The sequence below is a fragment of the Drosophila serrata genome, unplaced genomic scaffold (genome assembly GCF_035046125.1).
Source record: "Drosophila serrata isolate PLE 108 unplaced genomic scaffold, ASM3504612v1 contig_362, whole genome shotgun sequence".
Lineage (NCBI taxonomy): Eukaryota > Metazoa > Arthropoda > Insecta > Diptera > Drosophilidae > Drosophila > Drosophila serrata.
The window spans coordinates 2,617,398-2,642,095 of record NW_028257260.1 but is presented as its reverse complement, the minus strand read 5'-3'; the positions used below and the strand labels follow the sequence as shown (position 1 = coordinate 2,642,095).

Genomic DNA, 24,698 nt, shown 5'->3' with positions numbered 1-24,698 from the left:
CATTTTTACATTGCAGGAAATGGTATCGAATTAGCAACACTTGGAAAATAAAAAAATAAGAAATATAAAATTATTTAATACGATATATCGATGCATCAAACCAACAGCAGTTTACCAACACTGAGTTACGAATCAGTCTGGCAGCGTTGATCCAGTTCACTTGTATTTTTTTGAATCCAACTGAAGAAATTTCCGATTGGAAGTGCGCCTCCCGGTACCCGGTCGTCAGTATTTGTTTATTTGCGCTCTATAAAAAGCGGCATGCCGAGAAAGTTAATCGTAAACTATCACTGGCAGTACAAGGTATTTACATACTAGGCAACCGAATGCCTGCGTCTATGGGAATATGTGTGGTATGCAAGGAGGAGACATTGTTGGAGCTGCAACCAAAACAACAACCGCAGAAGCAAGAGCAGCAGCAACAACAACAACAACAACAAGCTATTGCCGACAACAGTCTTCCAGCGTCCAGTCTCGAGATCGTGGAATGCGGCTCAGCAAGTTGGAGTGAAGCCGTTGCCACCATAGATATTGTTGCTGTTGCTGCTAAAGTTGTTGTAGCGTTGCCTTTGCCCGCGTACGAAGAAGGAGCAGCAGCATCGAGAGGCGCGCGCGCGTGTGTTTGTGTGTTGATCAGGTTTGAGAGGCACAGTGGGTCGATTTGAGGCAGTGCTCACAAGTCCTTCAACTATTTACCCAATTCTGGTAAGGTTGAATTTCCTAATTCGGAAAGGCAGCAATTAATTTTTGTTTTGTAAATGTGAGCTTTAATTAGAATCCAAATCTAACGCTTTGAGATGCTAACCGGTATTGCCCTTAATTGGTCAAAAAGTCTTATGCGACTATCAGAAAAAGAACAACAAAAAAATAACGTTAGTTTTGAGCCCTTCGGCTCCACGGTGGCAAGCGGAGTTCAAAATTGGCTCGTTCCACAGCTCACCTGTCCGTGTGCGCGCAGTCTGTGTGTATGTGAGCGAGAAAGAGAGAGAGAGAGAGAGGGAAACGGAGACATTCCGTTCACTTGTTATACCCGGCAACTATAGGGTGCCAAGGGTATTATAGTTTGGTGCCAACCAGGCAAAAGGACTCCATGTGTATACGATTTAGCCAAGTCCAGCTCTATGTCTGTCCGTGCGATAACCTATGAGACCACAAGACTATAAAAGCTACAAAATATGGTAACAAAAAACAAAAGACTCTGAAAAAGGTGTCTTCCTTTAGGGGTACCGGGTATCTTACAGTCGAACACTCTCCAACTATAGCTTTCTTACTTGCTAACTGGTTGCTGGTGCTGTGCGAATAGCCACCATCGCATCGCTGCCGGCGACTAGAACCGCTGCTGGAATGGAGTGGTGCTGGCTGTGGCAGTGGCAGTAGCAGCGGAGTGCCGCGGATCCGATCCGATCGCAGTCGTGGTTTGTCACTCTATCGGTCACCGCGTCGTCTCGTTCACTTGTCGTCCTCTTGCGCTCTCTTCAGCGATCTCTCGGATCGATTCGGTTCGAGGAATAGGCTCCGGATTCTCCGGCATGCAGCCAGCATCCACAATAGCCAAGGCAATTAATTGGAGTGATACGGCGCCACCTCCGCACCACAGTGATGATGGTCATGTAAAGGTCAGGGGTCAGAAGCGGAAATTGAATTAGCCAAAAAGGAACGCGGAACGCGGAGGTAAACTCGTTTTACAACTTGCCAAATTGCATTAAGACCCTCGATTATCGCCGTTTTTGGTAGCGTTTCGTGTTTATTTATTAATTTTTGTTTTGTGCTTGTAATATTTGTTTTTCTGTGTTGTATTCTTTTTGTTTTGTGGCTTGTCAGCGAAAAATAACCAGTCGGAGAGTTCCAACGAATTTCGGATTCGAGACCCTGGGAACCCAAACTTTAAAGTTTAAACTTTATACCCAAAACCAGAAACAGATGTTCAGTCCTTGGAATTGCATATAGAATATTATTTTGATATCTCTAGGGAGTGTGCACCTGAGGTTCTTCGGTCTAAGATCACAGATCTGTGTGTAATTAAGCTCAATTAATAAGAATTTATTTATTTATTTGTTAGAGGACAAGGGCAATAACGAATTCTCATCAGTGCTATATTTCTTCAACATTTTCGTATAAATATATTTAAATAGTTTAAAAGCTTTACTTGATTTCTTGCACTGTGCATTTCTATCACTCATAAGATGTGAGTATACTCACTCCTCACTCTCGCCAGCGTGCGAACCTTGAGTTTTCCCGCTTTTGCTTTTACAGCTCGATGGTGAAAAGTTCTCCGCCATCCGCTAATTACCGCATAATTTGTGGGAAAGTCTTGCACATGCGCAGCGTCTATCTATCGTGGCTGCAGTAAGCATTAGCCGCAGGTGAAACGAAAGTGCCCCGGGTTCAGATTGCAGCTTAGCTCCATGGTCAGTTGCCGTTACATCTTACCCACCATCTCTCTCAGGTCTTCGAGCTCCCAAAGAGATATAATAGCTTTATGCATTACGACCGGATCAATGTATGGATCTGTCTTAAAGAAAATTATAAAAATGAATTCAAATTACTAAATACTCCTTAATACTCTTATTGATACCATGACAGGTGGTCTGTCTATTGAAATCTGATAGAAGGATTAAAGGAATTGTCTTTTCTAGCTTTGTAACACCATTTTAATAGATCGTTTTCTCTTCTAACTACTTTCAGGCTGATTAATTCTGGTTTTGCAATTGGTCCTTGCCACTGCCGTGTCCACAATGTGAGGCAAGTGTAGCGGCCAAAACGCTGGAAATGCTGAAGCACGCCTCGAATGCGAGCAGTGCCGCTGCGACAGCCACCGCCATTGCCGTCCCCGTATCCGTACCGCCCACCGTATCCGCATCCGGAGGCGCTCCCCTTGGCAGCAGCGGAGGCGCCGGCGGCCAGCTGCTGCGCACCGCCAGCGTTATCGTTGCCAACAGCAGCAGCAGCACCAACAATATCAGTTGCAATGGGAACAGCAACAGTAATAGCAATGGCAGTGGCAGCGGCCACAACACACCCCCGGTTGCATTGGCTGGAACGGGAGCGGGAGCAGCAGCAGGAGCGTCAACAGGAACAGGTGCAACCACCACCAACGGCGGCAGTGGCGGTTCACCGACGCCAGCAGCAGCTGCCGTGGCCAGCACTGCGCGCAATATCCACCTGCGGCCGCCGCAACCGCAGCCGTTGAACATATCCGCCCTGAATGCCTCTGCCGCTAGCACGAGCACGCTGCTCAATGGCGGCGCACGTGTGGCCAATGGCTCAACGCTGCTAAACATTGCCACCCCGATCACGCCGCTCAAGCCGCTGACACCGCTCACGCCGCTTACACCCAACGGGCACTGCCTGGGCAATGGAAGCGTTCACCATCACACCTACACCAATCAGCACATCCTGGCCAGCAGCCAACAGCAGCAGCAGCAGCAGCAGGCGATGCATCAGCCTATGCACCAGCATTATCACCAACCACAAACTCAATCGCAGCATCAGCAGCAGCAGCAGCAGTCCCAGGTACCCCTACAGATGCAGCAGTCACAAACACAGGCGCACCACCTGAGCAGCAGTCAAGTGCCGCACAATTACAGTCACTGCAACAACCTCACCGCCAATTCTGTGTTCCACAAGCTGACCAAGCCAGGACCTTCGCCCCGTGAAGCCCTCACCAGCCTGGGCTTGCTTTGCCTGAGTAAGCGGTTTATCCTTTACTGCGAAGATCACAAAATAATCTATGTGTCTGTATTTGTAGTTTCCCTATTACTTGCGTTGCTGTCGCTGATCTTCCTGCTGAGGATCTCTCCGACGGGACGAGAGGACGCCGTGGGACGCGGCGGTCCAAGCAGCGAGGACTTCATCCTGGTCTACGATGTCACATTGGCTCTGGGTGCGCTCTCGCTGTCGCTGAACCTGTGCTGTCTGCTGGTCTGCGCCATTCAGTTTCTGTTTGCCGTAAAGCTGCGGGCGCCAGCCTTCGAGGGCCGCGAGAACCAGTATCTGGCGAAGTCCAGTGTTAGCCGGACGTGCGCCGTTAGCGGCTTCTTCATCTCCATACCGGTATTCCTTACCGGACTCATCCTGTACACCTTTAGCCACTTTCATTCCACGCCTGCGATCGTTACCAGTATACTGATTGGCGTGGGCATCGTCTTCTGTGGCGGCGCCATGGTGCACAACGTCTTTGTCTGGCAGCACGAGAAGACAATCAGTTATCGCAGCGCTCCGTTGGGTCTGTCCCAGCTTCTGACGCCTCTGCCGCCGGCCGCTTCTGTGCCGCCCCTGTCGCACAACCTGTCCCTGCTCTCGGCCGCTCAGCTGCCGGTGCCGTTGCCTGTGCCACTACCACTGCCGCTGCCGCCGGCGAATGCGTACCACACGGCCTCGCCGCCGGTACAACAACCGCAGCTTTACCAGGGCCATCACGCTTGCCTGCTGCAGCCGCCGTCCGTGACGCCAGTATCCCCCAATCACTCGCACGGCAGCTTCAATCCGTTGCTTAGCGGCAATCTCCTGTCCAGTGGTGGCGGTGGTGCCGTCAACTCATCATTCCTTGTGCGTCCAGCTACGGCAACGCCGCCGACACCGAGGCCAGGGAATAGCAGCTGCCTGACGACGGCAGCAGCGGCTGTAGGACGCGACGCCTGCGGTTCGGTCAGTCCTGGCATACCGCCCACGTTGGACATGAGCAACATGACCATTTCACTGCACGAGCTCTCCACGCTCGTATAAATTAAGGCATAGCATAAGCATTACCATAGACGAGAAAGCCACCGCGCCACCCCCATCTTGCCGAACTTAGTCCATAAGGAACGAACGCCTATTGTAAATATCTGTACAAAGTATAAATTAACCGCATCGAAAGTAAAGCTAGCCTATATCTGATATATAATGGAATTAACTATTCATAAGGACTTTTTTTCATGGAGTGAGTGACGAATTGTATGCGTTCCAGGGATGATCTAAGGGCTGTATGCCCAATTCAGCGAAGGAACAACTGATGAGCAGAGCAGAAAGGGAGAAGATTTGCCGTACATACCTCCAATCAGTTCGGAATGAAAGTTGTACCCTTTTCAGGACCATAAGTATCCAAGTTAGGAGAGGAAGGAGAGTCCATAAGTGGTGATGTTAATTTTCTTTTCCTCTTGTAATAGCGTCTCTGCGCCTATCCACATGTTCCTTCCTTGTTCCTGGCAAAGGTGCCATTGCTCGCGATCTTAATTATTTATTATGAAGGTAATGTCCAAAAGTTTTCATTTCAATTAACGATTTTTTTTAAGAACTCATAACTCAAACGGCTCAATTCAATTTGGAACAAAATAAACATAAAAGTGAACTAATATTCATTACAGCTTCTGCTACTTTTTGGGTCGTCCGCGCTTCTTTGGCGGTACATGGGCCTCGTTGCTACCTGTGTGTGAAAGGTATTATTATTATTTGTTAGTGGCAATCCTAAACTGGTGCTAGTCTTGGTCGTGGTCTTAACTTACCCTCATTGGGTGTGGGCGTACGTGACACTCTCTCCGAAGTTCGTGAAAGTGGCCGGGCATTGGGCTCCGTTGAGGCAGGACGCTGGCGCGAACGCAATTCACGGGTTTGGTTGAGTGAAGTGATGGAGCCGGTTTCGCTCAGTTCGGAGGTCTGGCGTCTGACGGTGCGACGAAGACGAGGCTGCTCGGACTCGGACGGGCTCGGAGACACACCCGGTGATATATCAGAGCTATTCTTGCGCGAGCGCGTCTTAAGTGTGCGCACGGCCTTCGGCTCAACCGTGGGCTTCGTGGGTGTCTGTGTTGGCGACTTGCTGTAGCCGCGAGTGGAACGCAAGGGGGTAATCGGGGGCTCACTGTTGCCGCGCAAGGAACGGCGGGGCCTTTGACTTTCGACGGATAGGGGGGCCAGCGAGGTGGCACGCCTGCTGTTTGAGAGCTCTATTGTGGGCGTGTCTGGATCCGTATCCACTGTGCTGAGGCGGGAGCGCGAGCGGGTGCGTGCCGATGAGTTCAAGGAAACCTGTTCGTCGATAACCTCGAGCAGAGCCTTGTGCTTCACGGTGCGTCGCTTGGGCGTGGTTGCGGCAGGCGCTCCTCCGCTGTCGTCGCTACGCAGACGCATTCTGCGAACGATAGGACTGTCCTGGTGGGGTTCCGCAGAGTTGCGGCGTGGACGCAGCGAGCGGCGTGGTATGCTCTCTGATGTAACCGCTGCCACCTCTTCGTCCGCCTCCTCCTCGGAGAAGGCCAGTGTGAGGCTTTGACGAGAGTCCTCGTCCTGGGCGGGACTGATGTTGTGTTCGGCTGGTGCTTGTTCTTCATGCTGTTCCTTATGCTCCATTTCTGACTCTACTTCATCTTTAAGACCATGATCTACGCCAGTCATTGGATCATCTGCTATCAGAATTTCCTCCTCCTGCTGCTGCTGCTCCAGCGATTGCGACTGCGGCTGCTGCTCATTCTCCTCATCGCTGTCCAGCTCAATGATATCGGCCACCACAGAATCACTATTAACAGTGGCGCCGAGTGAGAGCGACGGACACGGGCCCGGGGCCGCCTCATCCGCGCACTCGTCCTTGAAGGCAAAGAGCTCGGCGCTGCTGCAGGCCGTTGCCTGCTGCGGACGAGCAACGTAGCCGCGCACTTCAGTTCCGTCCAATGCAATTACACAGTCGTCTTCGTCGTCCTCTTCCTCCTCCTCTAGCGAGCCCTTTGTGGTGTCTAGGTCGTCTACAGTCTCCAGGCTATTGGCCCGGTACAGGGAGCGCGGTGATCCATCTCCGCCAGGATCACGCGAGGCACGGGGACTTGATGTCTGCGATACATTGGTATCGCTCGGCAGGAATGTGCCCTCCGGCGTGTGCGTTACCGAACGTGACGTAGTAATGGAACCGGTTGATTCCTCATCGTTGGAGGACACTAGTTCGACCTCTGGCCGTTGTTGGCGCATCTCTGGCGGGGATAGTTCAGAGTGTCCGCTGCTCGAGCTGCGTGTGGGCGATGGCTCAGGCTCCTGGACGGATGCCTGAGGGGCGGCCCCGAAGTACGTCATTTGCTGGTAGCCTGGCTCTGAGCGCGCTGTCATCTCGACTTCATCCTGTGGCTCCAGACGCTGCTCATTACTATCTTCCTGTTCCTCCGGTTTCTCGCCTTTTGATTCCTCATCGTTGGAGGACACCAGTTCTCTTTCGGAGCAGGTCGTGCTGCGTTTTGGTGAGTTTCCCAATCCCGACCCTGACGGCGGCTCTTGAACGCTTTGCCTAAAAAAGGGATTTAGCACCACATCGTTTTCAGATTCTTCATCGGTGGGTGACACCGTCTTGGCCCCATGCATCTTTGGGAAGGATAGCTTCGAGGAGGTTCCGCTGCTTGAGCTGCGTATGGGGGATGTTGAAGACTTCTGGACGTGTGACTGTGCCAGCTCAGTAAGATCATCCTGATCCTGATCCAGTTCGCCGTGCTTTGAGGAGGATCCGCTGCTTGAGCTGCGTATGGGCGGTGATAGAGGCTTCTGGATCTGGGACTGTGCCTTTTGCTGCTTTTCTTCCTCATCCTCCTCCTCCTCTCCTTCCTCTTGTCTTAACCTTTCTGTCAGCTTATCAGAAAGGTCCTCCTCATCCTGATCCAGTTCGCCGCGTTGCTCCAACGAAGTTGCGTCGTAGGTGGACATGTCCAGCGTGGTGTCTAGCATCCGTCGTGTCTGACCGCTCAGCCGCGCCGTCGGCATGGACCATAGTGAACTGTTTGTTACAACCATGGAGGTTACTAGATCAGTGGACTCCATGTCGCCGCAAATGGTGGTCCGCTCGGAGATCTTGGCCATGGAGCTGCCAGTTGAGAGGACCTGCGACTGCGTCTCGTACATCTTCGACGAGCACACGGTGGGCACGAACTGCGAGTGCGACGTCGTCTGTGCTGGCTGGACCGTGGCAAAGCTACCGAAGCCACTGCTACTCTCGCTTCCGGTGACGCTCCCAATCCCAGTACTGCCCTGGAGCAGTGAGCCGCGTGGCTGTGGTCCAGCGGGCGGTGCCATTGGTGGTGGGGATAGCTTTGTCTTTGCTGGCTCCGCCGCGCTGCTTAGATGGCTCACACGGGACACCGTAGTGGTGGGAAGCGGCGAAAGGAAAACCTCCTCCTCGTCGGACTCCGCACTGTAGGCACTACGTGGCTCGCTGTGCGACTCGATCTCCATAATGATCTCGTCAGTCTCCTCCTCCTCTTCTGCCTCTTCCGTTCCCTCGTTTTCATCGATTGCATCCTCGCCACCGCTCTCCATCTGCGAGTTGCTGTCCATATAAAGCGGAGTGGGCGGCTGGAAGCGGAAGCACTTGGGCTGCGACAGTGACGTAGATGTGGCCGAGGGCGGAGTACCAGCAACCACTGCTTCCACAACGGGACGCCGCTTCAAGATAGTTGGCATCTTCACGGATGAACAAGTATTGGGATTTGTCAGCGTTGGCTGCTTGCGTGGCTGAAGGAAGGCCGGCGGCTCCACCAGATCGCTAGCCTGGTACTGACTTCGCTCTTGTTCCGGCTGCTGACTGCGCAGGTTGTTCACTTGGCTGCGAATATTATCCATCAACTCCTCGGCCTGCAGTCGACGACGCTTGCGCGGCTGCACAATGTTCGTCGCTTCCCTATCGCGCTCCTCCTGCTCGCGTTGGCGCTTTTCCACTACCTTGTGGAGCACAGGAACCACCACCCGGAGGGGCTGCGGCGGTTTCGCAAAGCCGTACCGTTCGGTGCGCAGAAAAGGAATGTTGCCGTTGATCCGCATCGGATGCGGCAGACTGTCGTCACACATTTCGCTGTTTTCGGCCCACAGGGCACTCATGGCGCAACTTTGAAAGATGCCACCCAGCTGACCCCTGACATTCTGCCTGGCCAGCTGCCAGCTGAGGGGCAGACGGTGCTCGGCATTCGGGCCATCGGCCAAGTCATCGTCCATTTTGCCGCGAATGCGGAAATAGGTGCCGGCTATATTCTGTGTCACTGGCGTCATCGTCGATCGGTACGCTGCCATAATGCTGGAGGCATCATCATTAGCACGCTGGCGCTGGGCGGCCACATCGTCCATGAAATTGGCGGCCTCAATATATTTGCTCTTTAATAGAAGCAGAATTAGTTGCACCCTCTCCGTATCGGGTGAGGGGTTCTCCTGCAGCAGACGGTTAACCATCTGCTCCTCCTCATCGGTCAGACAGAGTTCGGCGAGAACCTTGAAACGCCTGTTCTCAATGCAGTGGCGGAAGAAGTGCTCCACCAGACATTTCCCCTTCTCGTCCAGTGAGGTGCGAGCGTAGTCAAAGGCCTCGGGCACACAATTGTTTACCAGGAGAACTTCCAAATGCAAGGTCTTTTTCATCGCACCGGGCGGTCGGCTCACAACGCGCATTGCTGCTTTATTATCTCCGGCCTCCAGCAGGGATTCCACCAGCAATCCAGTCTCCCACGCCAAAAAGTCTCTGGGTGAAGTGGTATGATTGTCGTATAACGCCGCCAAAGATTTCTAGAATTGAAGGTGGGGAACTCCCTAAGCAAGAGAAATCAGGTAAAGCGAGAGAGAACTCACCTTGTAGTCGCCACGATCCAGCCACCAGAAGCAATTCACCATCCTGGCATTCGGTTCGTGCATATGAAAGTCCTTCGGAAAGGTCTTGGCAAGCTCCTGGTCTAGATCCAGCAACATATACAGAAGCAATTTGTGCTTACACTCTAGATCCGTGTCCGGATCGAGCATTACGTGAAGAAGGGCGTGCAGCGAGTCCGGCGGATAAGCTTCGACCATGTTCGTCTCCTTCGTCAGTGAATCGATATAGAGTCGCCTTCGCTTTGTGCGCCTCTCCGCGTAAGAACGTCGCAGTGCAACCAGAGGCTGCTGCTGGTGCTCTCCGCCATGTGGTTCGTGCTGCCCCTCTGGCAGAAGGCCCTCATCGATGAACCAGTAGAGCACCTTCTGGTACTCGTTCACAGTCTGCAAAGCACGCTCGTTGCTCTTCAGGGTTTGCAGGAGTTCGGACGTCAGACTACGTCGGCCGAGCGTAAGGACATGCGACTGCAGTCGTACCAACTCGGACATCTGTCCGGAAAGTTCCACAAACTCGCGCCGCTCACGCTCATCTAACGAGTATCCGCCATAGTCGAAGACGCCCTGGCAGAGTTCCGAAATGCGCTTTTTGATATGACCAGCACGCCGCAATATCCAGTTGGTCAGGGTGGAGAGAGAAAGCTCGGTTGGGTCTAGCATGTTGCACAAGAAGCTGCCGTCCAGCCAGCTGCTGGCACAGTCCTCCAGCAGGGCGGTGCAGTTGTGTTCTAAGGCCACCGACAGGATGACCTCGTACATGGCACTCTACGAAAAAAAAGAACCGTAGATGTTAGTTTAAATAGGACACTACTAATACCACTCGACCTCTTTCATACCTTGGAGAATGTGGCGTCAACGTTCAGCTCGCAAAACTGCGGCAGGAGTCGCAGGCGTACGATGTTTGCGTGACAGGGCTGTGGGCGAAGGAACAGTGTAGCCCGTTCTTTGCGAAGTGCCTCTAGGAAGCGACGGTGTACTCCATCGTGGGCGTAGTATTGAGAGGCGGTTGTCGTCAGAAGTGTGCAATCTAGGACAAGGGGACTTGTGATTTGTCTCTTTTGAAACAGAGGCAGCGGAGGCTCTTACCGAAGGTCAGGGAATTGGGATAGAAATGCTCTTCGTAGCGCTGCAGCGCAACAAAGTGAAGGATGCTGGTGGGCCGCAATAGCAGGGCCAGGCCGGTGGGCAAGCCCTTAAGTATATAGCCGGCGAGGTAATTAGGCTTATCGTATCCCCGAATGCCTTCCGGCATCTCATCCTTGTACCACTGGTTCATGTCGAACAAGACGAGCTTGTTCTTGCGCTCAGTGTCCGAGCGCCAGGATAGGATAGCTAACAAGGTGCCGTTATCCCCGGCAAAGCTGAACGTGGAAGCCGTGCTGCAGCCCGTCACGGTGCAGCTGCCAATATCAAGGACCTGCTGATTGCGCACCGAGCAGGCATAGAATTGCTGCAAACCAAGAACGGATATGTTACGCCCGTCTCGAAAACAGTGCTTTTAGACTCACCTGGAAGTGGTACCCGTCGCCGACTTGCTTCATGGACGAGTAGTTGACCGAGTGCAGCAGCATGCTGAGGCGATCGGGGGTCTTGTACATGGCACAGATGTAGAAGCATGGCTTGGGGTCGTCCGGAGGCACTATGGCACACAGCCGTTCCACGGCACCGAGCTCATCGGATTTTCTCGGCGTACGCAGCGTTGTAGTTAACTGGAAGTTAATCAAGTCGTAGATCAGGATGCGGCCATCATCCAGTCCAGCGGCGAAGCCGGGGGCAACTCCAAGGCCCACCAAGCAGCGAATACCAATGCGTGCCACTGTGTTGGGTTATATTTAGCAATATAAGCAAGGTAATCGGCACACACTCACCATCCAGCTCCAAGCTCAAGTGCACGTCATTGGAGCGACACTCCTCCAACAGGTCTTCGATACTGCGCATATACTTATTGCCGGGGATACGGTGAAGCTCACTTTGGGGAGGCTGGAGGCCGGGATTGAAGGTGAGATCGGGTCTGTTCGCTAGCAAGTGCTCGTAGTTCAGATCGATCAGCAGGACTAGGCCCTCAAAGGTGCCCACGGCCAAGCAGCCGTCGAAACAAGCCAGCTGCGTGGCGCTACAGAGGCGCTGATCGAGATAAGCGAGAGACTGGCACAATAGACCACCTATGTCGAGGACACGCAAGACCTGGTAGTAGGTCAGGCTATAGAGGTGCACCTGCGACCGGACCTGGTCGATGTGAGGACCTCGCTCTTCGCCGTTCCACGACTCTAAGCAGACGGCGAGGATTATCGGAGGGTCCGGCTGGTCTGTGAAGATCTCCTCGACGCAGCTAATGCTGCAGTTCAGGTCATCGTTCTTATTGCCAGACTTCCTCCAAAAGGTGTGGCGCGCCATGCGCTGGCCGCCGGCGAGGCGGTGCACCAACAGAGTGGCCTCGCTAGTATTCCGGCTGGTGACCCAGCCCAACTCACCGTCTTGTATGATGCCGCCCAGATAGTCGTCTGCAAGGCAAAGGACACCGAACACTATAAATGACATGCACGTAAAATGCGTTTAATCTCTTACTTACCTGGCGTATCTTCCCCTTTGGGAATGCCCCGCACTGAATCCCATCGAGCGCCAGTGAGCGCCACCGTCCGCTTGCGGTCCAACTCCACTTCGTACCACTCCATGTGCGGTGAATCTTCAGGACCGCGGTCGGTCGGAAAAATGGAGAAGCTTACAGTATACGGAAATATTTCAATTGCCGCAAAGGAATTCCGACAATTCTATTGAAGCGAGAGTGTGTGAATGAGCGTTTGATTTCGTTTTGACATTTCAACACTTGGTTGCCGGTTTTTGTTGTTGTTTCGCCTACTATGGACGCGGTATGGGGCCAGTGTTGGACAATGTTGTTTTTAAAATTCGCAACTTCCAACTGTCAATTCGCGAATTCGGAAATGTGCTCAATTTCGAGACGAGCAAATTTTCGGACTAAGTTTTGGTATGAATTCGGTACAAATGCAATAGATAATATAAAGCAGCCAAAAAGATTCGGCTTAGCATCGGTTTAAGACGATAACAGCGCCGTGACAAGCCTTGTGGTCTGGCAACGCCGGAGCATTGCGAAAATATCGCGCGAGTTTCATAAGAAATTACGGTAAGGGCGCCTGGGCGACTCCTTTTAATTGTTTGGACTGAGACAAAGAAAAATGACAATTCGTCGGCAATAGCTTTATACTTGAGATCACTTTTGGCAATAACACATCGACACATCGCATTCCAATTACACGCTCTGCAGAAGTAAAGGCGGAGACGAGTCCGGCACAAGACATTCGAGCAGGCGACAGCGCCATCTGGCAACTTCCGCACGGCGGCTGTCAACCCTGTCCCGTGCGATTTGCTGCACATTGTTCTAACACGAACCAGCCGGAAAAGCCATTTATCTATATGCGATTCCAATGTGAGGAGGCACTGCGACGCTGAATGCTGTCTTCTCTGGCCAAAGGTGCGACAGAAAGCTGACCAACCGAGTACCCGTTCGTGGAACGCCCAGAGCCAAGGGCCACGAGCGCAAAGCTACCAGAACACCAGCAGCTCTCGGCACACGCACTCCGCAATCCAATCCGGCACCGCTCCACACACCCGCACACGCACGCACACAGACGACACCGACGACTACGACACACGGGCAGCTCTTCTAATCGCGAAACGTCGTCGTCGTCGCACCGCATTGGCCAAAGGCAAAGGCGCAGGGAAGCGCAGGGAGGAACGAAGGAAGCCAGGCAGGGAAAACAGGCCACCGAGCAGGGGATCGAGGAGCGGCAGCAGGCGCCAACAGAGGTGAGTGTCCGGTGTCACGTCGGAGTCGGGCTGGGGATTACAGAGTATGGAGAATGAAAAAATGAAGAACCCCACCCCAATCTCAAATTTTGTTTTTGCAGGGAGCAGCAGGCAGCTAGCAGGAGCAATAGCAATGGCCCAGCATGGAGGAACAGAGGCCCTGGCCGCTGAACTGGCCAAAGCTGTGGACCTTATCATGCACCCGATGACCCAGCAGCAGGCCCGCCTGGAGGCTTACATGGCTTGCGAGCGCTTCAAGGAGGAGTCTCCGCTGTGCGCCCAGGTCGGTCTGTACTTGGCCAGTTCGCCGCAATCGAATCAGCAGGTGCGCCACTTTGGGCTTCAACTGATCGAGTACACAATCAAGTTCCGATGGAATTGCATTTCGCACGAGGAGAAGGTGTACATCAAGGACAATGCCATTAAGATGCTGAACGTGGGCGTGGGCCCGGCGGAGGACCGCACGCTGCTGCCCACAAAGGACGCGCTCTCGCGCATCATCGTCGAGATGATTAAGCGGGAGTGGCCTCAGCAGTGGTCCGACCTGCTGCCAGAGCTGAGCTCGGCCTGCGCCAAGGGAGAGTCGCAGACGGAGCTGGTGCTGCTCGTCTTCCTGCGGCTGGTGGAGGACGTGGCTCTGTTGCAGACGATCGAATCGAACCAGCGGCGCAAGGACATGTATCAGGCACTAAACAACAACATGAACGATATTTTCGAGTTCTTCCTGCGCCTGGTGGAGCAGCACGTGACCGCCTTCCGTGAGACGACTCGCCAGTGCAACTATACTAAGGCCAATGCCCACAGCCGGGTCGTCGAAATGGTGCTGCTCACGCTCAGTGGTTTCGTCGAATGGGTCAGCATCCAACACATAATGTCCAGCAACGGCAAGCTGATGCACTTCCTCTGCATTTTGCTCAACGACAAAGCATTCCAGTGCAACGCGGCCGAGTGCTTGGCGCAGATCACCAATCGCAAGGGCCAGGCTAAGGAGCGCAAGCCACTGCTCCAGCTGTTCAACGAGGAGCCGCTACGCTACATCTACCAGGCCAGCCAGATACCGCCCGACTCTGTGTCGGCGCAGTCCATCGAGCAGCACCACAACTTCCTAAAGAAGCTACTGCAGGTGCTTAACGGCATGGCCCAGCAGCTGGTGGCGCTGTGGGGCAAGGACGATGCTACTCAGCGTCCGGTACACCTCGAGGTGCTGCTCGAGTGTTTACTGCTGCTCGTGCAGCATCCCTCGCTAGCAGTTGCCCATGGATCAGCACTTATCTGGCAGCTGCTGCTCAAGCATGAGCCCTGCTCCAAGGACTTTGCCACGCTCAACTACATTCCCAAGCTCATTCACACGATCGCACCGCGCATTGTGAAGCTGCCATATCCTGCCACGACTAGCTCGCCCGCCAGCCTCTCCACGGAGGCCTACATCCGGCTGGAGTACGACAGCGAAGAGGAGTTCGCTCTCTACTTCTTCCGCTGCCGCACCGACTTTCTAGAAATTTTCCGCCTGGCGACGCTGGTGCAGCCGCTGGTCACCTACGGCTACTGCGAACAATGGCTACAACAGCGTCTGCGCCACGCTGTCGCCGAAGCAGAGGCGGAAGCCAAGAGCGGAACCGTCTCGTGCAGCGTGCTGGATCCCGTTTACCTGGAGTGGGACGCGCTGGTCAGCGTGCTGGACGGCGTGCTCAGTCGGATTCTGCTCGTGGCGGAGCGGCCATCGGTGCCGGCGGGACTGCGGCTGCTGGAGGAGTGTCTCAAGCTGGAGACGGTCAATCCGCTAATCTACTCGATCCTGCTCTCCTGCATCTCGGCGCTGTTCGTCTTCCTCAGCATGTCATCGTGTCAGATCACGGCCACCAACTGCGTGGCAATGAGCGGGGTAAGTCTGCTGCCCCGCGTCCTCGACAAGATCTTCCGGGCGCTGGTGCTGAAGCCACCCAACGAGCTGGAGAAGGTGCAAGCCAAGTCGGCCAAGAATTTGCGTCGCCACGCAGCCTCGCTGCTGGTCAAGCTGGCCCACAAGTATCCGCTGCTGCTGCTGCCCGTCTTCGAGCAGATCAACGGCCATGTGGAAATGCTGCTGAAGGAGCCCGGCCAGCACCAGAACCAGCTGAGTCGCCTGATGCGCACCACGCTGCAGGAGGCCCTGATCCTCATCTCGAATCATTTCTGCGACTTCGAGCGTCAGACGCTGTTCATCGAGCACATCGTCCACGACAAGCGCAGCGAGTGGTTGGCTTTCAGCGAGGCCCTCAAGTCTCCGCTGGACTTCATGAGCTTCGTGGGACTGGACAAGCCTCCCATTTTCGCTGTGGAAGGTGCTCCGTCGCTCGAGAACCGCTCGCGTCTTCTGGATGCTCTGCATGTGGTGCTTGGCGTGGTTAAGCGCTGCACCTGGCCGGATGACCCGGACAGGGCCCAGCGGGGTGGATTCGTGATCGGCTGCACGGAACTGGGCAATCCCATCTGCCGCAATCCGGCCACCAAGCACGTGGTGCCACTGCTCTCGCACGTCCTTAGCCTGATGCGCGTACTGAATGAGCTGTTCGCCCCGGAGGCGTTGGCTGCTCTTTCCGAGGGCTATCGAGGAATTCACGGTATGCTGGAGCACGAGAAGAAGCTGCTGATGGGTATATGTGCCCTGCCCACCGACCCGCTGGACACCACCATACGCAGCGAGCCGACACCGTTCGAGAAGATGCAGACCTTCATGATGATGGTCACCGAGGGTTGCTACCACCTGATGGGCTCTGCGGGGCCATCTCTGGGTCGTGATCTCTACCAGCTCCTGGGCCTGGCCGATGCCATCGTCAGCAATGTGTTCAGCCGCATGGATCTGGTCCCCGACTACCGACTGCGACCCATCATACGTGTCTTCTTCAAGCCCTTTGTCTATTCGTGCCCGCCCACCTTCTACGACAGCGTCCTGGTGCCGCTCTTTGCCCATCTGGCGCCATTGATGTGCGAGCGCTTGACGCGCCGCTGGATCTACATCGCCTCGCTCTACGAGAGTGGCCAGCTTAATGGCGAGGTGAACGACACGCAGGAGGTGCTGGAGGATCAGCTGAATCGAACATTAACCCGCGAGTACCTCGACGTGCTCAAGATTGCCCTCGTGGGTGGCCAGATCGGAGCCGATCACGTCGCAGCCGGTGGTGCCAACGCTAACAGCAACAGCACGGCCATGGAGAACGAGGAACATTCGATGGACAGTGTTCCACATTCGCGGGCCATCCAGTCGGCTCTACTCTCGGACATCATCAGCGATCTGGGTGGTAAGCTGCTGCGGAACAACCTCATTGGCAACTATGTCTTGATGACCCTGCTGAAGGCGATCGCCTGGAACGATGGCATGTGCAGCATGAAGGCGGTGAACATTGCGGCGCCCGTGATGCGCTTTCTGGCCGCCGAGCAAATGATGGATGAGAACAAGGCGGTAACGGCCTTTACGGCCGTCCTGCAGGGCATGCAGGTGCACGGGCAGCACGAGGCCAACCAATCCGGCCTGGTCACCCTCGGTGTGCAGTTCTATGAGCTGCTGCGGCCGCAGTTCCCCATCCTCAGCGAGGTGCTGCAGCACATACCCAGCGTGAATGCGGCGGACATTCAAAAGTTTGACGAGAAGATTGCCGTGGCGCCCGTCAAGGGCAACAAGGTGGATCGGGCCAAAAAGGATATATTCAAGAAGCTCACTGTTCAGTTGGTCGGGCGCAGTGTCAACCAGTTGTTCCGTCATGAGGTTCAGATCGCCAACTTGCCGCCGATGCACAAAGCAACCAAGGGAGCAGCTGCCGGTACTGTGGATATCATGGACAGTAATCAGAACGCCAGTCTGCCCCGGCTATTTAGCGCGGAGAAGTGACAGGGACCCCAACCGAGGCAGAATAATAGCACGGATACGACAACAACGAGGAGAAGGAGGAGGCGGCGTCGCAGCGGAGGGGGAGCCTCCACTTCCACCGCCATCAGCGACCCGGTTACGGTCCAAGGTCAGAATGAGGATCAGGATCAGGTCGAAACCACGGCCACCTCAGCTGCCAAACTAGCGACGACTGAACTTAAAGTAATTGTAAACTAGCTAAGACGAAGAGCCCGTGCTGTCGCAGGAACCACAACCCACGCCTATGCCCATGCCCACGTCCTAGCCCATGACCCAGTCCAAATTCCAGTTTTTAAATTGATTAACTTATTTATTATACGAACTAATGGCCGCTTGTAGCCCTAATTTAATTAAGTCGCTCAGTCAGCCTTCGGCCATCGTTGGTAACCCCATCCACCCCCCTGCAGGAAAGTGGCGACTCGTGACTTGTTACTGCTTTGTTATTTATTATTCGGAATTTGTTGAACTTGTTTGCACAAAAGGAAGTCGTATCGTATCGTATCGAAGATGATGATGGCCAATACTCGAAACAGGAAACCCAATTGCATGGCAGTGAGCGACCCCAAATCCCGACCCCCGCCCGGCCCCAGGCAACAGCAAACCCCCCTTTTTTTAATAATCTAGATAATTAATGAATTGTGCTTTCCTTCCCCATTCTCCCTTCGTTTTGTATAGAGTTACCTATGCGCAGGCATACTGTAATTTATATAGATTTGTACACATAGTATATCCCCTGGAGAAAGATTTCTGGAGTTACGCTTAGGCTTAGTTGATAGGCAGCAGAGAGAGTTAGTACGAGTTATTATTATATAATACATCAATCTGTATATGAACACATGCATCCCGCACCAGCATCCGCATCAGCACCACCCATGCATTATCCTCCCCCAACCTCCACCTTGCAACCAAGGAAGGAAAGAACCTTGAAGGAAAATCAAGAAGGTTACGATAGAAGGAAAACAAAAATTTACACACACACATCGGGATTCTAAGAATTGTAAGTGGCGTGAAGTATGTAATTTTCAAACCGAAATTATATACACCTATTATTTATAATTTATAACGAAATGAAATCGAAGAAGCGGCCAACAATCCGCAAAAAAACACACACAAAATCGAAATAAGCAAATAAATTTGAAATAAATTTACAAATTGAGAACATTTCTTTTACTTATTATAAGTATTGCATCGACAAGGTTTGTATTTTAGTAATTGCTTCATATATTATTGAATATATGTTTCTTCTAGAGCTCATTACCCTTGCTTCTTCCATACTACAGCCTAAGAACAATTGAGGATTCTATAGCTTGGTCATGAAACATGATAATGACCCGAAATAAAACGATGTATGAGGTATATATACTGGAATATAATACAATACAGACAATAACGATATACTCATTCATCTATTTTCACTTTAGGCTTATTGGAAATCACGTTTAAATAAATATTCAGCGCCACTCGTCACATAACTCTATGAACCCGTCGGCCGATTGTCACACAAATTACTCCAGTCGGGCACATGTTCGCTCTTCAAATACGTCTCCTTGGCCAGAGACCGGGTCTGAATGAGATCCGTGGCGCCGCACAGGGCACCACCCAGCCAGGCGGTGAAGTTTTGCTTGCCAATGGGATTGTAGAACTTGAACTGCAGCTGGCCGTGGAAGCGGCTTGCGTAGAACGGGTCCTCGGCGAGCAGATGCTGCATTTCATGGCGGAGTCGTGACTGCAGTCCCTGAACCATGGAGCCACCGCCCATTAAGAGCACACTCTCGACAAGCGCTCGCCGCATATCTAGGGTGCAGTCGAGAATGGAGCGCAGGATAAGGTGCGGCAGGCTGTCGCGCTCGTTGCTGGGCTCAAACATAATCTCGTAGACCGTTTCCCTTAGACTGCCGGGTACATGGATAACCTCATCATGGTCGCTGACGATGTAGTCTACGCCCGGCGGCGGCGTCGGCGCCTGATCCTTGGCACGGGCCTGCGACCGCTCGAAGGTGGTCACGAAGCATGTGCGCACCTTAATGTCTTCCAGTACGCTCTCCGTCAGTAGGTCTTCCTTTATGCCTGCCTCAAGCAGCTGGCGCCGGATCTCTGCATGAATAGCACTGCCACCATAACTCTGATCCTTAAATGCGGACATGATCTGTACACCGCTGTAGACAGGCATCACGCTGGTCTCACTGTACCCAATATCCACGACCACTGCGGTGGGTACGGCCAGCGTGGATAGCGCAATTAGGTGCACGGGTACGAACAGCACAGACGAGACGTCGAAGTGGAGGAATAGAACGCGTGCCAGTGTTTCACGGAGCACGGTGGGTCCGAACACGTTCTCCACTACTACGAACTTGCGCTCCTTGGGGCTGACCAGCAGGTGCCTGGAATCAGAATTGGATTAAGGTAACTATTACGATTACAAGCAACAGCAAGGACCAGCGCCTACTTGAAGAAAATGGTCTGCAGGAAGTCCACCAGCTGGTCGTGTAACTCTTCCGTCGTGTCGTAGTCGAACAGCCGCTTTCGGATTCCTGTCGTGGTCAGCACCACCTCGGTGGGCATAATCTTCCGTGGACACGCCTCCGCCGTGAAGCCAAGCCTGAAAAGGTGGACAAGCCAGCGATGATATCACCTCTTTGCATCAGGCAGACAAGCAGTCGCTGTACTGTCACTCACTTTGTGTAGGCGGTGCCGATGTCCAGGACGATGGGAGGCTTCTCCTGCATCACGCTCTCGTAGATGGGCATGGTCGAAAATTTGCCCACGGCCAAATATAATTTCTAAACGCGAATTCCTCAATGTTTGCAAATTTTTTTTGTTGGAATTGAAATCAGTGTGGCCGAGTGTGTGAGATTTTTATATGAGATATACCAAAAGCAGGGACAATAAAATATATCAGGAAATACTGTTTGCGGTAGTTTATACTAACGGTTTTTAGTATATCTTAGCGGCAGACCGAGCAGCGGTCTTACTGCGAAAAAGTAAACAAATTTTAAAGTTTGATCAACAAATATGAGCTACATACAATTCGAGAGTGGCAGGGAGAAGGACAAGGCCCGACAGGAGCTGCGAGAGGCCCGCGCGGAGATGCTCCAGCAGGCCAAAGAGCGGGCCGAGCTCCGGGACCAGCGGGAACGGCAAAAGGAACTGCGCGGTGAGGCCGACTGGATGCTGCCCGCTGTGGCCAAGAAGTTGGAGAAGTCCTCATCCGCCGTGCCAAAAAACTCCAAGAAGAAGCGAGATAAACACAAATCCAAGTCCAAGTCCTCAAAGGTCAAGAAGTCCTCTAAAAAGAGCAAGAAGCGTCACAAAAAGAGTAGCAGTAGCTGCAGCGACAGTGAATCCTCCGATTCCAGCACCAGTTCCAGCTCCTCCGCCTCTAGCGAGGACGAAAAAGAGCACAGAAGACGCAAGAAGAAGAAGTCCAAGTCGAAGCGAAGCCACAAGGATAAAAGCAGTGATGAGGAGTGGGTTGAGCGTAGTGCTCCCGTGGCGGAAAAAGCGCCGGAGCAGTCGACGTCCCTTCAACGCGACAGCTGGATGACCAGCGAGGCTCTCGTGCTAAGGACCTTCTCCAAAGAACGCAAGGAGCCCGCAAAGCCCAACGAGAAGCTGCAGCAGATCGACGCCTACGATCCGGCCAAAAGCGGACGCGAGTTGAATCCTTACTGGAAGAGTAACGGCACGGGTCTGCCCAGCTTCCAAAAGCCTCAGGCCGACGATGACGACGGGCCAGTCAAGCACCAATTACATCCCCCTGCACAGAGCTCCGCTTCACGCGGCTGGCGAAAAGCAACTGCCAAGGCTCCTAGTCCGGAAAGTAGAAGACGTAGCAGATCTCCTTCAAAGAGTGCCTCTTCAGAGGAGGAGGAGCAGGAGGAGCCTGAAGAGAAAGCTACCCTCGGTTGCCTCACGGACGAGCAGATTAACGAGCTAGCGGGCAAAGCCATCAAGGCGGAGCTAAAGGGCAAGACAGAGCTGGCTGCTGAACTGAACCAGCAGCTAGAGGCGGCACGCAAGGCGCGGGCGGACTTCATAGCCACCGGCAAATCAGTAACAAGTGCCAGCAGAAAGCCAGCAAAGGCTAAGAGCTCTGCTCAAGAGCATGTGCTGCTCACAAAGACAGATCAGAGCGGGAACGTGCGTCCCCTGGTGCAGGCCAAGTCGTCAACCAGCGATCCACGCGAGCTGTACGGCGGGCGCAGGGGTCAGAAGCGCGGCAGCAGCGGCAAGAAGGTGGACACTCACGTAGATGGCCAACGGGTGCGATACTTCGCCGATGATGACCGCTACGACATTAAGCAGATGGTAAGATTGATCTCTAATAAGAATACCGTGCAGACACACAATAATCCTTCAATCCGTTCTCACCAGTTCGAACGGGAGAAGCATGCCACGGCTGCCGAGTCCAACCTGCAGTACGCTGATATTCTGTCCAAGCACAAGAATCCCAACGACGATCTGGAAGACATATTTGCTGACAGGGTGCGCAAAAACATCTCGGCTGCCGACGCCGAGCAGCGGGAGCTGCAGAGCGCCATTCGGGAGCATGAGAAGCTGGCAGCCAGTTTGGAGAACTGCGAACGCTGCTTCGACTCCGCCAAACTGGATAAGCAACTGCTAGTGTCTATGGGCGAGAAGATCTACCTCAGTTTGCCCTGGTATGTGGGTCTGCAAGGCGGCCACTGTATTCTAACGACACTGCAGCATGTTTCCTGCTGCACGCAGCTGGACGAGGACGCCTGGGAGGAGATGAGCAGCTTCCGCAAAGCTCTCACCCGCATGTTTGCCGCTCGAAACCAGGATGTAGTCTTCTACGAGATCGCCAACAAGCTTCATCGGCGTCCGCACGTCAGCGTTCACTGCATTCCCATTCCCTCCAGCAAGGGTGAGATGGCGCCCTTTTACTTCAAGAAGGCCATCGAGGAGTCTGAGCAGGAGTGGTGCATTAACAAGCAGCTGGTCTCGCTGCGCCACAAATCGCTACGCGCGGCCATTCCCAAGGGACTGCCCTACGTGTGGGTCCACTTCGGCATGGACTCGGGATTTGCGCACGTTATCGAGGACCAAGACCGTTTCCCGGCTAACTTTGCCCAGGTAAACCGGAGTTAACGAATACACAAGCGCTGGGGTTGAACTGCTTTCTCTTTCAGGAAATAATTGGCGGAATGCTGGAGTTGAATCCAAATACTTGGCGCAAGCCGCGAAAGGAACAAAACCCCATTGGCAAGGTCAAGTCGTTCGCCGAAAACTGGAAGAAATTCGACTGCACGGAGCACTGATGGAACCCCGCTAGGCTGTGTCCACACTGAGTCAAGGATTCGTCTTTTAGTTGTTTCTAAACATTATGCTTTAGGGATTCTTTGATATTTTTAGTATAGATCAAAAGTGTTAGATAAACAATGTTCATGATTTTATAAGTATATCCAAGCCAAAATACATCGTTTATCTTGGTTATCTCTTTCTGCTCCAATACAAAAATTAATGTAAGCCAAACTGGAGAAACTTCCTGTCTAGGGGTTGCTATAGCCCGCTCTCCCTTTCAGTAATAAAAAGAGGGGAAGCACCGTGGGCAACACCAATGTATAGCTTATGGAACTGACGAAGCCAAAATGCACATAATTAATTGGAAAATCTGGCTCACATTTATTAGTGGACACACCGCAACAAGTGCAATGGTGGTTGGTTCCTCTTCCTTATCAACTAACGTGTGTGTTCATGCACTTCAACATAGAATCGTGAATGGAATTTTGTTTGAACATTTGCAATACGCTTTTACATGCGAGTATATGCACGTAAAAATGGTGTAAGGACATTCGCTGAATGCACATAGTTTCGCTCATCTACATATATGTATATTTATATTATGCATGTTAACTAAACGAAAAAAAAATCTATTTGATGTATGCTAGAATTGGATGATTGGGGTGTTTGTTATTGTTCTGGTCCCACGGCCATTGGCTGCACTTAGGAGCCCACGATGATGTTGTTGATGGGAATGTGTATCAGCTTGACGAAGAAGCCGATGAAGCCCATAATGCAAAAGCCAATAGCGGTGGCGATGGCAATCTTCTGGAACTCCTTGCGGTCGGGCTTGGTGCAGCGCTTCACCAGGCGGATCGAGTCCTTGGCGAAGGCGCGTCCAGGCTCGGCGAACTTAACAACCTTGTCCATGTCTAGGGTGGGATGAGCTGGCAAACTGGAATGAGAGAGCGGATTGGTTATAAGTAAGGGCGAACGAGCGGGCGGCACTTTCACACGGCAGAGACCCCTCCCCACCCCGCTCTACACTATCAGCTGTGACGCTGGCTACGTGGCAGAAGTCGGCGACGTCACAGGTGAAATCTAAAGGCGACTTAGCTCAATTTCCACTTGCACCCCAGGACCCCAGTTGGATTAATTGCCTCGATCACATTAATATTAACAATATAAATATATATTGGTCACGGAATCAGTTAAATGTACAATTAATTCTGGCGAAGACACGAAGACAAACGTCTTGGCAACCTTTGGGTCTCACAAATCGGGAAAAAACACACAGAAAAAGAAAGGCCCTGCGCTAATATCGCGGAAATACCACTGGAAAAGCACTCTTTGTCTGTAAATCTTTATTTTTTAATTGACAAATAGTTTCCAAACACCAAAAATTAAGAGCAATCACACACACCTCCGAGTTGATCGAAAATTTTAACGTAAGTGAGTTGCTTTCGTTGCTGCCGCGTCGGCTTCACGATTTCTGACAGTTCCACGTCAAAGTGTCAGATGCAGGGTTGCTTCGGCGGTGGCGTTGCCACCAGGTTTCCAAGAAATGACATTTCGCCGATAGTTTGTAGTTCATTCTTAGGTCTGTATTAATAAATATACAAAATTATATATGCTTGTATATTTTAATAGTATCTTTTTTTATATTTACTGATTTGTTTTCTGATAACTTTCCAATAACGTCAGTTAAAAAATGCAATATTGTAAAAAATACAAATTACATACATAAAGGTCCACTTGATTTTTTTTTACTATCGTGATAGTAGATAACAGATTTTGTAATATTAATATACTGAAAGATATCTAGTAAAAGTATAATTATATATATCCAATATTGTAAGAAATACAAATTACATAAATAGAGGTCCACATGATTTTGTTTTCTACTATCGCGATAGTAGATAAAAGATTTTTAATATAAATATATTGAAAGATATCCAGTAAAAGTAGAATTATATGTATAATATATATATCCAATATTGTAAACAATACAAATTACGTAGATAGAGGTCCACTTGATTTTGTTTTGCACTATCGCGATAGTGGATAAAAGATCTTTAATATTAATATAATATATTTAATATGTTGTGGATAAAAGATCTTTAATATTAATATACTGAACGATAACATGTAAAAGATTAAGTATATATATATA

At 52.1% G+C, this 24,698-nt stretch overlaps 6 protein-coding genes and 1 long non-coding RNA gene across 10 annotated transcripts; 3 read left to right on the top strand and 4 right to left on the bottom strand.

Annotated features, from left to right (window-relative positions):
- The first annotated feature begins 106 nt into the window (after window positions 1-106).
- On the top strand, window positions 107-4,880 carry LOC110176052 (uncharacterized). 4 transcript variants are annotated; one of them, XM_020942267.2, is made up of 3 exons: window positions 107-303; window positions 2,686-3,688; window positions 3,749-4,880. In XM_020942267.2, the coding sequence occupies exons 2-3, from the start codon at window positions 2,770-2,772 to the stop codon at window positions 4,723-4,725; spliced, it is 1,896 nt and encodes a 631-aa protein (XP_020797926.2). In that variant the 5' UTR covers window positions 107-303; window positions 2,686-2,769; the 3' UTR covers window positions 4,726-4,880. The 4 variants fall into 4 exon arrangements, with proteins under 4 accessions (XP_020797926.2, XP_086695324.1, XP_020797925.2 ...); XM_020942266.2 differs by lacking the exon at window positions 107-303 and adding an exon at window positions 1,326-1,671; XM_086839198.1 differs by having other exon boundaries at window positions 160-303; window positions 2,686-4,880.
- On the bottom strand, window positions 4,588-5,171 carry LOC147642740 (uncharacterized). The gene is made up of 2 exons (XR_015273103.1): window positions 5,033-5,171; window positions 4,588-4,826 (listed from the first exon to the last, which is right to left on the bottom strand). It is a non-coding gene; the product is annotated as an uncharacterized LOC147642740 (long non-coding RNA).
- A 72-nt stretch (window positions 5,172-5,243) lies between these two features.
- Window positions 5,244-12,767, bottom strand: Elys (AT hook containing transcription factor 1 homolog). The gene is made up of 8 exons (XM_020942264.2): window positions 12,146-12,767; window positions 11,445-12,077; window positions 11,085-11,392; window positions 10,663-11,026; window positions 10,413-10,603; window positions 9,562-10,341; window positions 5,484-9,498; window positions 5,244-5,404 (listed from the first exon to the last, which is right to left on the bottom strand). Exons 1-8 carry the CDS (start codon window positions 12,246-12,248, stop codon window positions 5,352-5,354), a joined length of 6,447 nt encoding a protein of 2,148 aa, XP_020797923.2. The 5' UTR covers window positions 12,249-12,767; the 3' UTR covers window positions 5,244-5,351.
- A 441-nt stretch (window positions 12,768-13,208) lies between these two features.
- Window positions 13,209-18,437, top strand: Ranbp21 (exportin-5-like protein Ranbp21). The gene is made up of 2 exons (XM_020942265.2): window positions 13,209-13,398; window positions 13,500-18,437. The coding sequence occupies exon 2, from the start codon at window positions 13,532-13,534 to the stop codon at window positions 17,261-17,263; it is 3,732 nt and encodes a 1,243-aa protein (XP_020797924.1). The 5' UTR covers window positions 13,209-13,398; window positions 13,500-13,531; the 3' UTR covers window positions 17,264-18,437.
- A 198-nt stretch (window positions 18,438-18,635) lies between these two features.
- Window positions 18,636-20,178, bottom strand: Arp10 (Actin-related protein 10). The gene is made up of 3 exons (XM_020942165.2): window positions 19,958-20,178; window positions 19,728-19,880; window positions 18,636-19,662 (listed from the first exon to the last, which is right to left on the bottom strand). The coding sequence occupies exons 1-3, from the start codon at window positions 20,026-20,028 to the stop codon at window positions 18,756-18,758; spliced, it is 1,131 nt and encodes a 376-aa protein (XP_020797824.1). The 5' UTR covers window positions 20,029-20,178; the 3' UTR covers window positions 18,636-18,755.
- On the top strand, window positions 20,167-22,777 carry LOC110175970 (CWF19-like protein 2 homolog). The gene is made up of 3 exons (XM_020942164.2): window positions 20,167-21,589; window positions 21,656-22,378; window positions 22,435-22,777. The coding sequence occupies exons 1-3, from the start codon at window positions 20,294-20,296 to the stop codon at window positions 22,561-22,563; spliced, it is 2,148 nt and encodes a 715-aa protein (XP_020797823.2). The 5' UTR covers window positions 20,167-20,293; the 3' UTR covers window positions 22,564-22,777.
- Window positions 22,778-22,903: 126 nt separating this feature from the next.
- On the bottom strand, window positions 22,904-24,127 carry Sec61gamma (Sec61 gamma subunit). The gene is made up of 2 exons (XM_020942166.2): window positions 23,949-24,127; window positions 22,904-23,480 (listed from the first exon to the last, which is right to left on the bottom strand). Exon 2 carries the CDS (start codon window positions 23,453-23,455, stop codon window positions 23,249-23,251), a length of 207 nt encoding a protein of 68 aa, XP_020797825.1. The 5' UTR covers window positions 23,456-23,480; window positions 23,949-24,127; the 3' UTR covers window positions 22,904-23,248.
- Between the last annotated feature and the right edge of the window lie 571 nt (window positions 24,128-24,698).

Bases quoted from the DNA above. Each gene is read 5' to 3' on its own strand.
- Sec61gamma (XM_020942166.2), bottom strand. From the start codon at position 23,455: ATGGACAAGGTTGTTAAGTTCGCCGAGCCTGGACGCGCCTTCGCCAAG.
- Arp10 (XM_020942165.2), bottom strand. From the start codon at position 20,028: ATGCCCATCTACGAGAGCGTGATGCAGGAGAAGCCTCCCATCGTCCTG. The intron at 19,881-19,957 runs GTGAGTGACAGT...CCACCTTTTCAG, and splicing joins ATCGGCACCGCCTACACAAA to GCTTGGCTTCACGGCGGAGG. The intron at 19,663-19,727 runs GTAGGCGCTGGT...TTCTGATTCCAG, and splicing joins CTGCAGACCATTTTCTTCAA to GCACCTGCTGGTCAGCCCCA.
- Elys (XM_020942264.2), bottom strand. From the start codon at position 12,248: ATGGAGTGGTACGAAGTGGAGTTGGACCGCAAGCGGACGGTGGCGCTC. The intron at 10,342-10,412 runs GTATGAAAGAGG...TTTTTTTCGTAG, and splicing joins TTGACGCCACATTCTCCAAG to AGTGCCATGTACGAGGTCAT. The intron at 9,499-9,561 runs GTGAGTTCTCTC...CTTCAATTCTAG, and splicing joins TGGATCGTGGCGACTACAAG to AAATCTTTGGCGGCGTTATA.
- LOC110175970 (XM_020942164.2), top strand. From the start codon at position 20,294: ATGAGCTACATACAATTCGAGAGTGGCAGGGAGAAGGACAAGGCCCGA. The intron at 21,590-21,655 runs GTAAGATTGATC...CGTTCTCACCAG, and splicing joins GCTACGACATTAAGCAGATG to TTCGAACGGGAGAAGCATGC. The intron at 22,379-22,434 runs GTAAACCGGAGT...TTTCTCTTTCAG, and splicing joins TCCCGGCTAACTTTGCCCAG to GAAATAATTGGCGGAATGCT.
- LOC110176052 (XM_086839198.1), top strand. From the start codon at position 2,770: ATGCTGAAGCACGCCTCGAATGCGAGCAGTGCCGCTGCGACAGCCACC.
- Ranbp21 (XM_020942265.2), top strand. From the start codon at position 13,532: ATGGCCCAGCATGGAGGAACAGAGGCCCTGGCCGCTGAACTGGCCAAA.